Source organism: Equus caballus, chromosome 2, assembly GCF_041296265.1.
Source record: "Equus caballus isolate H_3958 breed thoroughbred chromosome 2, TB-T2T, whole genome shotgun sequence".
NCBI classification, from domain to species: domain Eukaryota; kingdom Metazoa; phylum Chordata; class Mammalia; order Perissodactyla; family Equidae; genus Equus; species Equus caballus.
This window is the reverse complement of record NC_091685.1, coordinates 33,894,617-33,908,893: the sequence shown is the minus strand read 5'-3', so window position 1 is coordinate 33,908,893 and position 14,277 is coordinate 33,894,617. Positions and strand designations below refer to the sequence as shown.

Sequence of the window (14,277 nt, the reverse complement as noted above, 5' to 3'; positions counted from 1 at the left end):
TGAAGTTTGCCACATCGACTGACTCTTCCTTTCACGAACAATGTCTCAGTAGCATGTGACGCCGTTTGACGGCATTTTACCCACAGAAGAACTTCTTTCAACGGTGGAATCAATCCTTTCCAACTCTGCCTCTGCTTTATCCGCTAAGTTTATACACTATTCTGAATCCTTTGTTGTCATTTCAACAGTCTTCACGGCATCCTCACCAGGAGTAGGCTCCCTCTCAAGAAGCCACTTTCTTTGCTCATCCGGGAGAAGCAACTCCTCATCCATTAAAGCTTTATCATGAGGTGGCAGCAGTTCAGCCCGGACTTCAGGCTCCACCTCTAATTCTAGTTCTCTTGCTGTTTCCCCGACATCTGCAGGGACTTCCTCCTCAGAAGTCTTGAACCCCTCAAAGTCATCCATGAAGGTTGGAATCAACCTCTTCCAAACTCCTGCTAATGTTGATGTTTTGATCGCTTTACTTTGCCCAGATCCATCAGAGGAATCACTCTGTATGACAGCTATGGCCTTATGAAATGTGTTTCTTAAATAACAATCCATGAAAGTCAAAATTACCCCCTGCTCCATGGGCTGCAGAATGGATGTTGTGTTAGCCGGCAAGAAAACACTAATCTCGTTGTGCATCTCCGTCAGAGCTCCCGGGTGACCGGGTCATTGTCAATTAACAGTCATATTTTGAAAGGGATCTTTTTATCAGAGCAGTAGGTCTCAACAGTGGGCTTAAAATATTCAGGAAACCATGCTGTAAAGAGATGTGCTGTCATCTGGGCTTTGTTGTTCCATTTATAGAACACAGGTAGAATAGATTTAGCATCATTCTTAAGGGCTCTAGAATTTTCTGAATGGTAAATGAGCACCGGCTTCAACTTAAAGTCACCAGCTGCATAAGCCCCTAACGAGAGAGTCAGCCTGTCCTTTGAAGCTTTGAAGCCAGGCGTTGACCTCTCCCCTCTAGCTATGAAAGTTCTAGATGGCATCTTCTTTCAGTATAAAGCTGTTTCGTCTACATTGAAAACCTGTTGTTCACTGTAGCCCCTTCATTAACGGTCGTAGCTAGATCTTCTGGAGAACTCGCTGCAGCTTCTCCATCAGCACTTCCTGCTTCCCCTGCACTTTTATGTAATGGAGACACTTCTTTCCTTAAAACGCATGAACCAACGTCTGCTGGCTTCAGCCTTTGCTTCTGCAGCTTCCTCAGCTCTCACCCTTCACAGAATTGGAGAGAGCTCGGGCCTTGCTCTGGATCAGGCTTTTGGTTTAAGAGAACGTCGTGGCTGGTTGGATCTTCCATCCAGCCCACTCAAACTTTCTGCGCCGCAGCAACAAGGCTGTTTCACTTTCTCGTCATTTGTGTGTTCACTGGAGTAGCACTTTTAATTCCTTCAAGAACTTTTCCTTGCCTTCACAACTTGGCTGACTGTTTGGCATCAGAGGCCTGGCTTTGAGGCTATCTCAGCTTCCGACACGCCCTCCTCACTGAGCTTAATCATTTCTAGCTTTTGATTTAAAGTGAGACACGTGTGACTCTTCCTTTCACTTGAACACAGAGGCCCTTGTAGGTTATTAATTGGCCTGATTTCAATATTGTCGTGTCTCAGGACACAGGGAAGCCCGAGGGAGGGGGAGAGATGGGAATGGCTCGTCAGTGGAGCAGTCAGAGCGCACACAGCATTTATTGATTAAGCTCACCATCTTATATGGGAAGTGGTTCGCGGTGCCCCAAAGCAACTACAAGAGTAACAACAAAGATCACTGATCACACATCACCATAACAAAGAGAATAATAATGAAAAAGTTTGACATACTGCGAGAATTACCAAAATGTGACACAGAGACACGAAGTGAGCAAATGCTGTTGGGAAAATGGCCCCGATAGACTCGCTCGACGTGAGGTTGCCGCAAACCTTCAACTTGTAGAAAACGCAGTCCCTGGGAAGTGCCATAAAGCGAAAGGCAGTGAAAGGAAGTACACCCGTATTTCTCTGGGGTACCCCCACACCCCTCACAATTGGAGTGCTGACTGGAAGGGGTAGATTCATGGAGTCAGAGGAGAGTGTTGGTGAGCTATTCCAATCCCCTCACTTTGCACAGGAAGCATCGCCAGCTCGGAGATTATAGACCTGACAGAGGGATGGGTCAGAGCCCTAGTCCCCGGACCCTTCTGGGGTTAGGAGAGCACTGTCTATCTCGGGGAATCCCAGGTTGGATGTGAGCCTGCTTGGGCTCTGGCCCTGACTGTGCTCCAACCTGTTGAGTGAATCCAGGCAGGTCACGTGTCTTCAGGCCTCAGTTTCTCTACTATGAAATGGGAAGAAATGAGATGACCACTTCTCTTCTCGGGGATGGTTGAGAGTTATCATGGGTCACTAACTGGAAGTTCTTGGGGAAATGAAGCGAATGATGCCCTGCCTGTCTGTGGGGTCTGAAGTGGGAGAGCTGGGGTGGGGAGGGGTGGGCAGCCTCTGCCCACTTCCTCCCTTCCTGTCTCTCGCAGGCCCTGAAGGCTGAGTATCCAGCGGGATGCCGGGTCTACTGAACCAGATCACGGGGGCAGCCCTGCCCCTCACCGCGTCCGATGTCACCTCCTTTGTCAGTGGTTACGCCCTGGGTCTGACCGCCTCCCTCACCTATGGCAACCTGGAAGCCCAGCCCTTCCAGGGTAAGGACCCCTGTTGGGCTTCCCCAGGGCCACCCCCCACTCCACGTTGAATCCTCATCCTGACATGTACCAGCGGCTGGCATGGGTGGGTCATATAACCTCTCTGAGTCTCAGTTTCCTCATCTGTAAAATAAGGATGCCATTCTGCCCTGCAGGCCTCAAAGCTAGCAGCAAGTTGGGTCAGGTCGAGCCCAGGTTTGGGCTCAGCCCCCCCCAAGGGTCCCAGCACAACTTACCTCCCACAAAGCCCTCCCACCGTGTCAAAGTTCAGCGCTCCACTTTCTCCAGGGAGCCTCCCAGCAGGAGAGCAGCAAGGCTCAGTGGAAGCCCAGAGCTCCCAGTCCTAGGCGTGGCTCTTGTCCCTGTGACCTTGGGGGAAGCCACTGTCCTTCTCAAAATCAGGATGCTCCTCTGCCTGTCTGGGGGCCGGGGTTTACGGGAGGAGCAGATGAGGTAACGCCCGAGAAAGGACCAGGTGGAGTGGAAAACACTCTGCGAATACAATCATCAATGTGGGGCAGTCAGGAGTAGGAGGGAGCTTTGCCTTCGAGAGTTCTTTGTAAATTCCTCTCCTTCCCCCTAAGGGAGGGAGTTACAGGAAGGCTGGCTGGGAAGCTGCCCTATAAAGGTTGTATGGCTGGATTCCTTCTCATCCACAGTGACAGGGGCCTCCCAACCCCCAAGCTACATGTCTTGGGGCACCACCCTCCAGCCCAACCTGAGGTCCTGAAGCCATTTCAATTCCTAAAAGGACCCCGCAGGGAAAGTTTCTTCCCTTCAGAAGTCTCCCGGGTGGAGTCAATGACCCCGTTCCTCTGTCTAAGGAAACCTGGAAAGGGTGGCTTGAAATAGGACCCACTGGGGGCCCAGGAGACTAAATTACTCAACAGCTTTGGGACAGGCCGGTGGTTTTCCGCATGCAGAAAGAGCCAGTCCCTTCGCGGTTTCTTTGTTTTTTGTTTTTTTGAGCTGAGGAAGATTCGCCCTGAGCTAACATCCATTGCTAACACGCCTGGCATGGCTGGTGAGTGGAGCAGGTCCACGCCCAGGATCCAAACCTGCGAACCCGGGCCACCAAAGCAGAGTGCACAGAACTTTAACCACTTGGCCACAGGACCAGGTCCCTAGGTCCCCCATTTTACAGAGGAGGAAACTGAGGCTCAGAGGGGCCGGAAGCCGAGGTTTGTGGGGGGCTTGTCATGGGCCCAGCACTGTGCCATCCCAGTGTCTGTGGGCAGATTAAACAAGATATGACCTTGATCCTCCAAGTGTGGCACCCGAGCCATCGGCATCACTCAGGAGCTGGTTAGAAATGCAGACTCTCAGACCCCACCCCAGAACTACTGAATCAGAATCTGCATTTTCACAAGACTCCCAGGCTTTTAGAGTTTGAGAAGCACTAAGGTATAAAAATGTGGGGCACACACTCTGGGGCACATAGCTTAACACATGGTGGCTATTTCTTCACTTTCCGTGACGACTCTATGAGTTTGGCCCTATTATTCCCATTTTACAGATGGAGCTGTGAGGCTTAGAGAAGCTGAATGTCCTATGCAAGGTCACCAGGCCAGGGAAGGGTGCAGAGCCCAGATTAGAACCTGGTCTACCTCCTCCGAGGCCCCAGCTCCTAGACGCCACACCACACACATGTGTCTTATTAGGCTCACACAGCAGGTCACATAAAATCCGGATTTCCACTCTCTCTTGGCAAATCAGAAGGCCTGGCCACGGCATCCTCGTGCCTGCAGAGTAAGCTGGCGGGACAGGGGAGCAGCTGTCTCTTTTCTAGTCGCCCTGATGTTCGCACAGCATCTGCTCGGCCCCAGAGCCATGAGGTCCCAGCCTGGTGCTCTCAGGCATCCTCTGACTGGCAGTGACACCGCCCTTTGGCAGGCCAAAGGCTCGGGTTCCCTCCCAGGGCGGGGCATGCGGAGTGGGCCCGGGCACCCCGCGATGCTGGGCCCTGCTCTGGCAGGCCTCTTTGTGTATCCACTGGATGAGTACACCACGGTGATCGGCTTTGAGGCCGTCATTGCCGACCGTGTCGTGACGGTACAGATCAAGGACAAAGCCAAGATGGAGAGTGGCCACTTCGATGCCAACCGCATCCGAACCACAACTGTCACAGGTAAGGAGGCTGGAAGGGCTGTGGCAGCGCCTGGGCCTGGCTGGGGTCTCAGGCAGACGGAAAGGGCAACAATGGGATAGGGTAGAGAGAGCACTAAACTAGGAGTCAGGAATCCTGTGTGACCTCAGGCCAATAATTAACCTCTCTGATCTCACTTTAATGTCTGTGAAATAGAGATAACTGTTCTTGTTCTCACCTCAAAAGCATGGTAATGACCAAAGAAGGCAACAAAAGGGTTTTTAAGATGTCTCTAAACAAAAGAACAGCATGTCATTTAAACCCAGAAGTTGTGGAGTGAGTCACACCTGAGTTTGACTCCCTGTCCTATTGCTTGCAAATGGTGTGAGCTTGGATAAGAAATTAAGCCTTATCTGTAAAATGGAACTAACAATTATACGCACCCAATGCTCAACAGAGAACATGTCTGCAGAGCACTCATCGCAGTCCCTGGTGCAGAGTAAGTACTCAAATAACAACTACTGATGCCCACTATTGAGGCGACTGAGGCTCAGAGAGGGTGAGTGACTGGCCTAAGGTCACACAGCATGTTAGTGGCAGACCCAGGGCTTGAATCCAGACCAAGTATCATATAATGTAGCAGATTCCTACTTTGGATCTGTGATCAAGGTGAAGTTTGTTCACCTGATCATTAAGATGATCAAGAATCTTCTAATGGGCATTCACCACGTGTAAGATTAGAGTTGCCCTCAAGCCGTTATGACTGCTCACAGCCTGGGGAACAGTGCCGGGACATGGTGGGAGGAACCACGATGGGAGGCGGGAAGCGGCTGTGCCGAAAGAGGCCTGGGTAATGTCAGAGGAGGGAAAGAGGGGTCTGGACCAGGGACCAGGGAGTTTTCTGGAGGGGCTGGAGGGAAGGGCAAGACTGGCTAAGTAGGGATGGGGGAGTGGGCCTTTCAGGTGGAAGGGGAGCGCAGGAGCAAAACATGGATCCCAAAGGCAGGGGGCGTTTGGATGGGATGCCGGTGGAAGGAGAGTCTGCGGGCAGAGATGTGGCCCTCTGTCGGGGCCATGTGGGTCCACGTCTCCCACTCACAGTAGGGCACAGTGGGAGGTACACGAATCTGGCTTCAGACCCCCATGGATTCAGATCCTGGTTCAATGAGTTAGTTATTCGTCAAGTCACTTGGGCAAGTGGCACCCCCATGCTGAGCCTCAGTTTCCCCATCGGCAAAATGAGCTCCTCAAAGCTGCCACACAGCAATTAGAGGGGACTAGACATGATAGATGCACAGCCCCTGACTCCAGGCCTGGCACTTAGGAAACAGTCCGCAAGAGGGGGTGTCCATCACCCCTCGTTCCTTCACACCGGGAAAGGTGGCTTTGGATGAGGATTTGGAGCGGATCCTGTTCGTGGTCAACCTGGGGACCATCGCCCCCATGGAGAACGTCACCATCTTCGTCAGCACCTCGTCGGAGCTCCCGACACTGCCCAGCGGGGCTGTGCGGGTCCTCCTGCCTGCTGTCTGCGCCCCGACCGTGCCCCAGTTCTGCACCGAGAGCACTGGCTCCTCCAACCAACAGGCCGCCGGGTAAGGGCCCCCTGCCGGATGAGCATGCAGTCTCAGTGGGCTGCAGGGACCGGCCAGGTCAAGTCATGGGAGTGCAGGGTGGGGAGACGGGGAGCAGAAGGTAAGGCTCAGGGCTACAGGGGCCACTGTCTGAATTACCGCTCCTCCCCTGCTCGCCTTGAAGACTCTCCCTGAAATGCCCTGTGCTGCTACCGGCCAGAAGTGCTGGGATCCGGCAGCCTGGCACCAGAATTTCCAAGCTTTATTCCCTAAGGCTCTCCAGAGGCGTTTTCCGAGCGCTACCACATGCTGGGCACTGGGCCAAGTGTTAGGGAGACAGAGGGCACGAAACTAACACGGCTCCCACCTTCTCGGAGCTTGGTGGGAGAGATCATCATCCACCTAACAACACAGCTAATGTGGGACTATTGACGTACTCGCGTGCGGAATTAATGACGCGAAAAGCGCCGTGCAGGAGAAGTTCCTTGGGCTAAGAGAATAAAAGGGGGCCCCGGCCAGGCTTCTTTGAGGACTGGAATTTCAGCTGAGAGCTGAGCGATGAGGGGGATGTAGGCACAGAGACGAGCATTCCTGTCGGCGAGAACAGCAAGAGCAAAGGCCCTGAGGTAGCAAGGACAGGGTCCCAGAGAGGAACTGAAGCACAGGTGGCATGAGATGAGGCTGCAGAGATGCAGGTCGCACTGTGGCCCCAGCAGACTTTGAATTTCTCCCAAAAGCAACAAGGAGCCCTTAAAAAAGTTTTCATCAGGGCAGGGCGGGGAAGACAGCAAACCCAGTCCCAGGATGACTTCTCTGTGGTCCTCTGAGGTGCCTGCAGCTGAGATCAGGGCTCCTCCCATCTCCTCGTCTGAGGACAGAGGAAAATGAGCTTTCCTGTGCAGGGAGCAAGGACGACATCTTTAAGTAGCCTGCTACACGCGGGGGATGTCTTTTCTAGTCTTGTATTTTCTCTTTCACGTGAATTTTTAAAATCTATTCCACAGTATCTTAGTGCCATTTGGGTATAAAAATAACACTTGAAATTAATTGCTAGTTAAACTACTTAGCTCCCCCGACCCCAACTCTCACCCCAAATCTTTGAGCCAAGTTGAAATCTGGTAAGATGGGCCACGTGTCTCCAGGAGTTTCATACACACATGGGTATGGCTCCGGGGACAGCTGGGAGCAGAGGCCACCAGGACACAGGACAGGTCAGCAAACTCCTGGACACCACCGGCTAAAACACTGACCGCAGGCCGAGCTGAGTGGGGAGGGGTTATTGCAGCCTCCCATGAGAGGCCAGCCTGGAGGGTGCTCCTTGGTCTCCACGAATAATAATCTAACACCTACTCTGTGCCTGGCACTGTTTGGGTGCTGGGAACACAGCAGGCAGCTAGACAGATAAGGTCCCTGCCCATAAGGGGCTGGCGTTCTAATGGCGGGAGACAGACAGTAAAGAAATAAGCCATAAACGTGTAATAGGCTAGATGATGAGTTCTGTGAAGATCAGTGCTACAGAGGTTAGAGAGGGACAGGGTGGGGTGGGTGCTATTTTAGCTGGAATAGACATGGCTTAGGCAACGTGTGTGGCCTGATGTGAATGAAGGCAGCAAGCCAAGGAAATATTCTGAAGGAAGAACATTCTGGGCAGAGGGCAGAGGGAGCAGGAAGTGCAAAGGCCCTGAGGCAGCAGCAGGCTTGGTGTGCTTGAGGAGCAGCAGGAAGGCTAGTGTAGTGATAGCAGAGTGGGGAGGGAAGGAGAGAGGTCAGAGAGGTGGTGGGGAGTGAGATCATGTAGGACCCTGAAGTCTAGGGTGAAAACATTTGTTGGCACAACAGAGAAGCTGGCAGCACAATCTCAGACCAGGGAGCACCCACCTTGGGTGTCATCTCTGTAAGTGCTGCCGTGGGCGCCAAGCCTTGTGCATTTGAGAGGCAGGGCCTAACAAAGCTGGGGACATTCAAGATTTTGGTGGAGGGGCCGGCCGGGTGGCACAGCGGTTAAGTTCGCATGTTCCGCTTCTCCACAGCCTGGGGTTTGCTGGTTCGGATCCCGGGTGCGGACATGGCACCTCTTGGCACGCCATGCTGTGGTAGGCGTCCCATATATAAAGTAGAGGAAGGTGGGCACAGATGTTAGCTCAGGGCCAGTCTTCCTCAGCAAAAAGAGGAGGATTGGCAGATGTTAATTCAAGGCTAATGTTCCTCAAAAAAAAAAAAAAATGATTTTGGTGGATCAGGGAATAAGATGCCCAGGAGGCCCTGGTGCCCCTGAAGGGGCCCAGATAAGCTCATTCCTGCCCGTTCCTGTGGGCGGAGCTAACAGAAGTGCTCTTGGGAGAAGCTTGCGTCAAATCCCTACAAACCTGAAAGCTACTCAGATAGAGCGACACAAAGAAAATAAGAAAAACAGAGAATGCCAAGTGTTAGCAAGGACGAGGCGAGAAGGAGATTTGTTGGCTGCCGGTGGGAGTGGAAAGTGGGACAGCCACCCTGGAAAGCAATCTGACAACCCTCCGTGTGTGCCCTGTGACCAGGGGATCCCAGAGAATCCCTTCATAAGTCCAAGGGGACGCAGGGGAGGCTCTCCACGGTGCGGTATCTGTGGACACGGGCAGGTGGAGCTGGGAACAAATCAGTGCAATGTACGGATGCCCCCGAGCGGTACCACGGGCACAGCAAAGGCTCGGTTTGCAGACAGCCCCCTGGACAGAGCTTAAAAGCACAGCGTTGAGTCAAGAAGAGGAAGCGATTGAATGAGATTCATAATATGGTGCAGTCTTTTCAGTTTAAAACACATTCGCGACCAAATGCCACCGTCTATTTTACAAGGATACGCGCATATTTAAGGATATATATCAAAGACCTTAGAGGGTGTGACTGTGGAGGGGAGGTGAAGGGAGCAGAGACAGAGTGGGGGATGACACAGAAAGAGGGCCCAGAAACAAGCCTTCAGCAGGTGACAGACTTTGCTAAGCCTCACTCAAGACAGCTGTGTTGCTATTATCCCATTTAATGGATGAGAAAACCGAGACTTAGAGGAGACGGGCTTGAGCAGGGGCTCCCAGCTCACAGAGACAGAGCAGGGACTCAGGAAGTGGTGGGCTGCAGCGCATCACAGACAGACCCGGGTGAGGATGCAAGCTCTGCCAGCTCCTGGTGGTGGGAACCTAGACTGGTCACCTCGTCTCCCTAAGCCTCAGTGTCCGCGTGTGGGAGATGGCGAGTTGGACCCCTCGTGCCTCTTCTGGGGCTCATGGTGGGAGCAATTTGAGCTGGCGCTGTACAGCACTGTGCCTAGCACCTGGCCCATCCTTCCTACGTAACTGTGCCTTATGTCTGATCCCAGGCTCTCCACGGGGTCTGGTTCGGGGGAGAGGAAGGGTCTGGGCAGGAGGAACCTCTGCAGCCCCTTGTGGTCTGGGCTGCAGGGTGCCTGGGCTGCCTGGGACTCACCGTCCTCTCCATGTCTTCTCGTGCTGGCCCCCTGCCTCGGGCCTGGCTGCCCGCCTCCTTCTCCTCCTCTCGACCCCCTTCCCAGCAAAGACAGGCATTGCTTCGGGACCCAGGCCCCGGACCCCTGGAACAAGCTGTGCCTGGCAACTCTCCTGGACACCGATGTGTCCAACCCCATGGAATATGAGTTCAACTTCCAGCTGGAGATCCGTGGGCCGTGCCTGCTCGCAGGTGAGAGGGAGCTGCGCAAACCCAGATGGGGGCCAGAAAGAAGACTCATGGCCCCAGGGTGGGGAGAGCTTCAGGCCCAAAGCTGCTGGCGATAGAGAGGAAGGGGCAGGCGGAGAAGCTGGCCGGCCCAGAAGGAAGATAACCTGAAGCACACAGAGCTTTATGGACCCCCATTTCCTGCTCCCCATCACACAGCCCAAAGATGAGCCCCTCTCAAGACAGGTTTCAAGGCTGTCCCCATCTCAACCTCAGTGGCTTCCTTGGGGAAACGTGCATGGGGCCACAGTGGTTCTTGGTCCTCTCCCAGAGGCCACAGCCATAACCTGCCTCCTGGTTCTCGTCTTGCAGAGCAGAGCCATCTGGGGAGCTTTCAAAATCCTGCCACCTGGACCCCACCCCAGAATTTCTGATGACGTCAGTCTAGGGGGTGTCCTGGGTATTTATTCAAAAGCTCCCAGGAGATTCTAACATGCAGCCAGAGTTGGGAACCATCATTCTTCTCCTTTTTTTTTTAATTTTTTATTTTTTTTAATTGCAGTAACATTGGATTATAACATTATATAGCTTTCAGATTTGAAACCTGTGTCAATGACATCATGTTCACCACCCAAAAACTAATTATAGTCCACCCCCTCACATGTGAGCCTACTCACCCCTTTTGCGCTCCCCCCTTCCCCTCTGGTAACCACCAATCCAATCTCCATTGCTATGCGTTTGTTTGTCGTTGTTTTTATCTTCTACTTATGAGTGAGATCATACGGTATTTGACTTTCTCCCTCTGACTTATTTCACTCAGCATAATACCCTCAAGGACCATCCATGTTGTCACAAATGGCCGGATTTCATCATCTCTTATAACTGAGTAATATTCCGTTGTGTACATATACCACATCTTCTTTATCCATTCGTCCCTTGATGGGCACCTAGGTTGCTTCCAAGTCTTGGCTATTGTGAATAATGCTTCACTGAACATAGGGGTGCAGGTATCTTTATGCTTATGTGTTTTCAAGTTCTTTGGATAAATACCCAGCAGTGGGATAGCTGGATCATATGGTAGATCTATTCTTAATTTTCTAAATAAAAACCAAGTGTGTCAGGAACCATTGTTCTGATGATTCCCTTCCCCAATTCACTCAAGATTTTAAAAGGACGCTAAGATGTGGTTTCTTGTCAAGGAGTGTTCTCCCAGAGCATCATGACGTTCCACACGAGAGGCGTTTATGGAGCGCCCACTGATGGGGCGTGAGCTCTTTCTATCTTTATGGTCCCTATGAGGAAGCAACACCTTTGACCCCCCCGGATCCTGAGATCAGGGCAGAAAGGACCACTTGACACCACCTAAGCCCCCGTCCGGCAGATGGGGAAACTGAGGAGGCCCGTCCATGGTTACACAGCAGTTCAGGAGCCCCTGAGACGGCTGGAGTGCCAGGCACCTCTGGCCCGGGTCTCAGGGTCTCCCATCGAGCCCCTGTCTCTCCTGGAGCTTCTGAATCTATCCTGTCTTCTTGTACCACTCAGGGGTGGAGAGTCCCACCCACGAGATCCGAGCTGATGCCGCCCCGTCTGCACGCTCGGCCAAGAGCATCATTATCACGCTGGCCAACAGGCACACCTTCGACCGGCCCGTGGAGATCCTCATCCACCCCAGCGGTACTGTGCACCAGGCGGGGCCCCTGGGACGCCTGCGGGAGGGAGGAGGTACTGCTCCTGTGGGCACAGACCTGTGGCCCTTTGCCCAGTGGCCAGCCGGGGAGAGGATCGGAGTGCCCAGGAGAGGAGAGGAGACCAGCTGCCTGCCTCCTGGGAAACTTGGCTCTAGCTGGCAGAATCGAGTGTCTCCTGCCCCCATTCTAGCTCCAGAGGCCCTGGGGTCTCATCCACCCATGGGAACGCTTTCCCCCCAGGCCGGTTGAGCAAAGGATCTCTGAAACCCTAAGCTCAGTGAGGCCCTGGGAGCTCTGAACCTTCAGGGAGCAACTCTTTTATTTCTTTAGGATTTGATAGAATGTCAGGACCTGAAAAGAACAGGGAGCCCAGTCCCACTCCCATTGCACATGTGGGTAAACTGAGGCCCAGAGAGGGCCATGAGGCCCCCATGGCCACTAGGCTCTCCTGCTTCCCAGCTAAGGAGTCTTCCCACGGCCCCCCACTGCTTCAGGCTCCCCTCTTCCAGTGAGGAGTCCTCCCCACTCAACTGGATCCCAGCCCTAAACTAAGGCCCTGGCTGGCTCACCCTCACCCTCGGACAAGCGCCAAGAGCTGATCTGGTCTCTGCAGAGCCCCACATTCCACATGTCCTGCTGGAGAAAGGGGACATGACCCTGGGGGAGTTTGAGCAGCACCTGAAGGGAAGAACAGATCTCATGAAAGGGATGAAGAAGAGCAGCAGCGCAGAGCGAAAGGTGAGGGGCTCAGGGAGGCAGCGGTGGCAGAACTGGGTGGCACTGGGAACTTGGCCTTCACTGGACCAATGAGGAGACTGAGCCTGAGGTGGGGGGTGACCTGCCCGAGGGCACACAGCGGGCTGGTGGCAGATCCTCGTCAGTGTTTCCCCCTGTGGGCTGGGGCACTGCGGGGCAGAGGGAACGTGGACTCCCAGAGCAGCAGTCACCCTGGCGCTGTCCTCCCGCCTCCGGGCCACCTCCTAGGCCACCTTCTCCTAGTGCCTCCAAGGAGCATAAGCCAGGAGAAATTCTAGGCAGGTGGCAGAAACAACGTCGGTCTTCTCTAGGCTACACCACCCGGCAGGGGTACCCGGGACCCTGCAGCCGAGTGCCCTTCCAACTTCACCTTTACTCCTGGACCTCTCTTTTCCCACCCGCTGAATGGGTCTCTTGCTCTTCCTCTCTCTGGGAGCCTTGTTTGCTGTTACTTCAAGAATAATGGCAGAGCAGGGAAAGCCTGAGAAAGATGCTTTCCTTCTGCTTGTGCCCTCCCCCACGAAGCTGGAGGCTAACGAGGCGGGGGAGGGAAGGGAGAGCCGACAGCACAGTTGGGCCACGGTCTCCTGGTCGTGGCCTTGCACACAGAGCCGGGTCCTGAATGCCAAGATGGGTTTAAGAATGATGACACCCTTCTTTTTATTGTCCCCTCTTTTCAGATGAGAAAACTGAGGTTTAGCCCCGAAAAAGAACTGGTGAGCTGGGAGAAAGGGCAGACTGTTCTCTGGGGGTTGGCCTTGGTGACAGTGGAGCTAAGAACTCAGACTAGATCCTGTGGGGCAGCGGCACTGGATAGAAGGGTCCCTCCCATTTCTGCTGGCCTGCCTGGCGAGGATGATGGCCGAGGGGGAGGGTATAGGAACATGTAGGCAGCTTACTGCTCACACTGTCCTCACTGATACAGACCCCACTGGAAGCACCTGTTGAGTGGGGGGTGGGAGGGAGAGATGGCAAAGGGAAGCTGTAGATGGCTCAGTGTCCATCATATCATCCCCATGTTAGAGACCCCCCAGAAACACCAGCCCTCCCAGAGGGGCCCCTCACCCACCTGAGTCAGTTGGAAGAAGAGGCTGGGCCAGGCTCTCAGAGTCCGGGATGGCAATGCCAGGGGTGCCGCTGAGCTCTGAGAACAGCAGCACGTGGGCAAACGAGGGGGTGGCAATGGACCTCCCAGGCCTGGGGCCAGCTCCCCTGCCTGCCAAGCCTTAAATCAATTAGCTCTGGGAGCGCTGGAGCAAAAGGGAATTAATTTGCCACCTTGGGTTGTTTATGCAAATACCCTGTATTCTCATGAGCCCCAAGGATGACAGCCATCAACGCGAAGCTGCTAAGAAATGACGAGTTTATTGTAATTGAATAGTGGCGGCTTGAGGAGACGTTAGAGAATCCTGAGCCAGAGCCCCACTCGTCCCTTGAAAAGGCAAACATCAGATTCCTGGAGGAGGCTCCTCTCGCTGGCAGATGTGGCTGTTGCTGCCTCTGGCTCTGTCATCAGGAGAGTCAGGCTGGGCAGTGGCTTTCAGCAGAGGAGCTCCGTGTGGGAGGGAGAGCACAATCGCTCGCCAGGGAGGGAGGTTGGCATCCAGAGGGCGAACATCAGTCAGGAAGAGTGGGTAGGACAAGCTGTCAAAAACTGTGATTTAGCAAAGAGGGGGCAAATGACACAGAGGAAGACATTATGTAGAAGAGACAGAGATACAGAGAGAAGCAGAGACAAATAGAGACGGAGAGGCTGAAAAAATAAAGATTCACACACAGGTCAGTGGCAGACAAAAAGACCCACACAGATTCATTTTCTCATTTATTCATTCAACAAACACTAAG

The 14,277-nt window shown here is 53.5% G+C and overlaps 1 protein-coding gene across 2 annotated transcripts in view; it reads left to right on the top strand.

Moving 5' to 3' along the window:
• Positions 1 to 14,277, top strand: part of VWA5B1 (von Willebrand factor A domain containing 5B1) — a 67,062-nt gene that overhangs the window by 19,193 nt on the left and 33,592 nt on the right. For both annotated transcript variants that reach the window (XM_023635593.2, XM_023635592.2), the window contains exons 2-7: positions 2,501 to 2,665; positions 4,641 to 4,793; positions 6,076 to 6,346; positions 9,867 to 10,012; positions 11,531 to 11,662; positions 12,290 to 12,414. In XM_023635593.2, coding sequence (XP_023491361.2) covers positions 2,527 to 2,665; positions 4,641 to 4,793; positions 6,076 to 6,346; positions 9,867 to 10,012; positions 11,531 to 11,662; positions 12,290 to 12,414 — 966 coding nt within the window. In that variant the 5' untranslated portion in view covers positions 2,501 to 2,526. The remainder of the gene's footprint in view (positions 1 to 2,500; positions 2,666 to 4,640; positions 4,794 to 6,075; positions 6,347 to 9,866; positions 10,013 to 11,530; positions 11,663 to 12,289; positions 12,415 to 14,277) is intronic.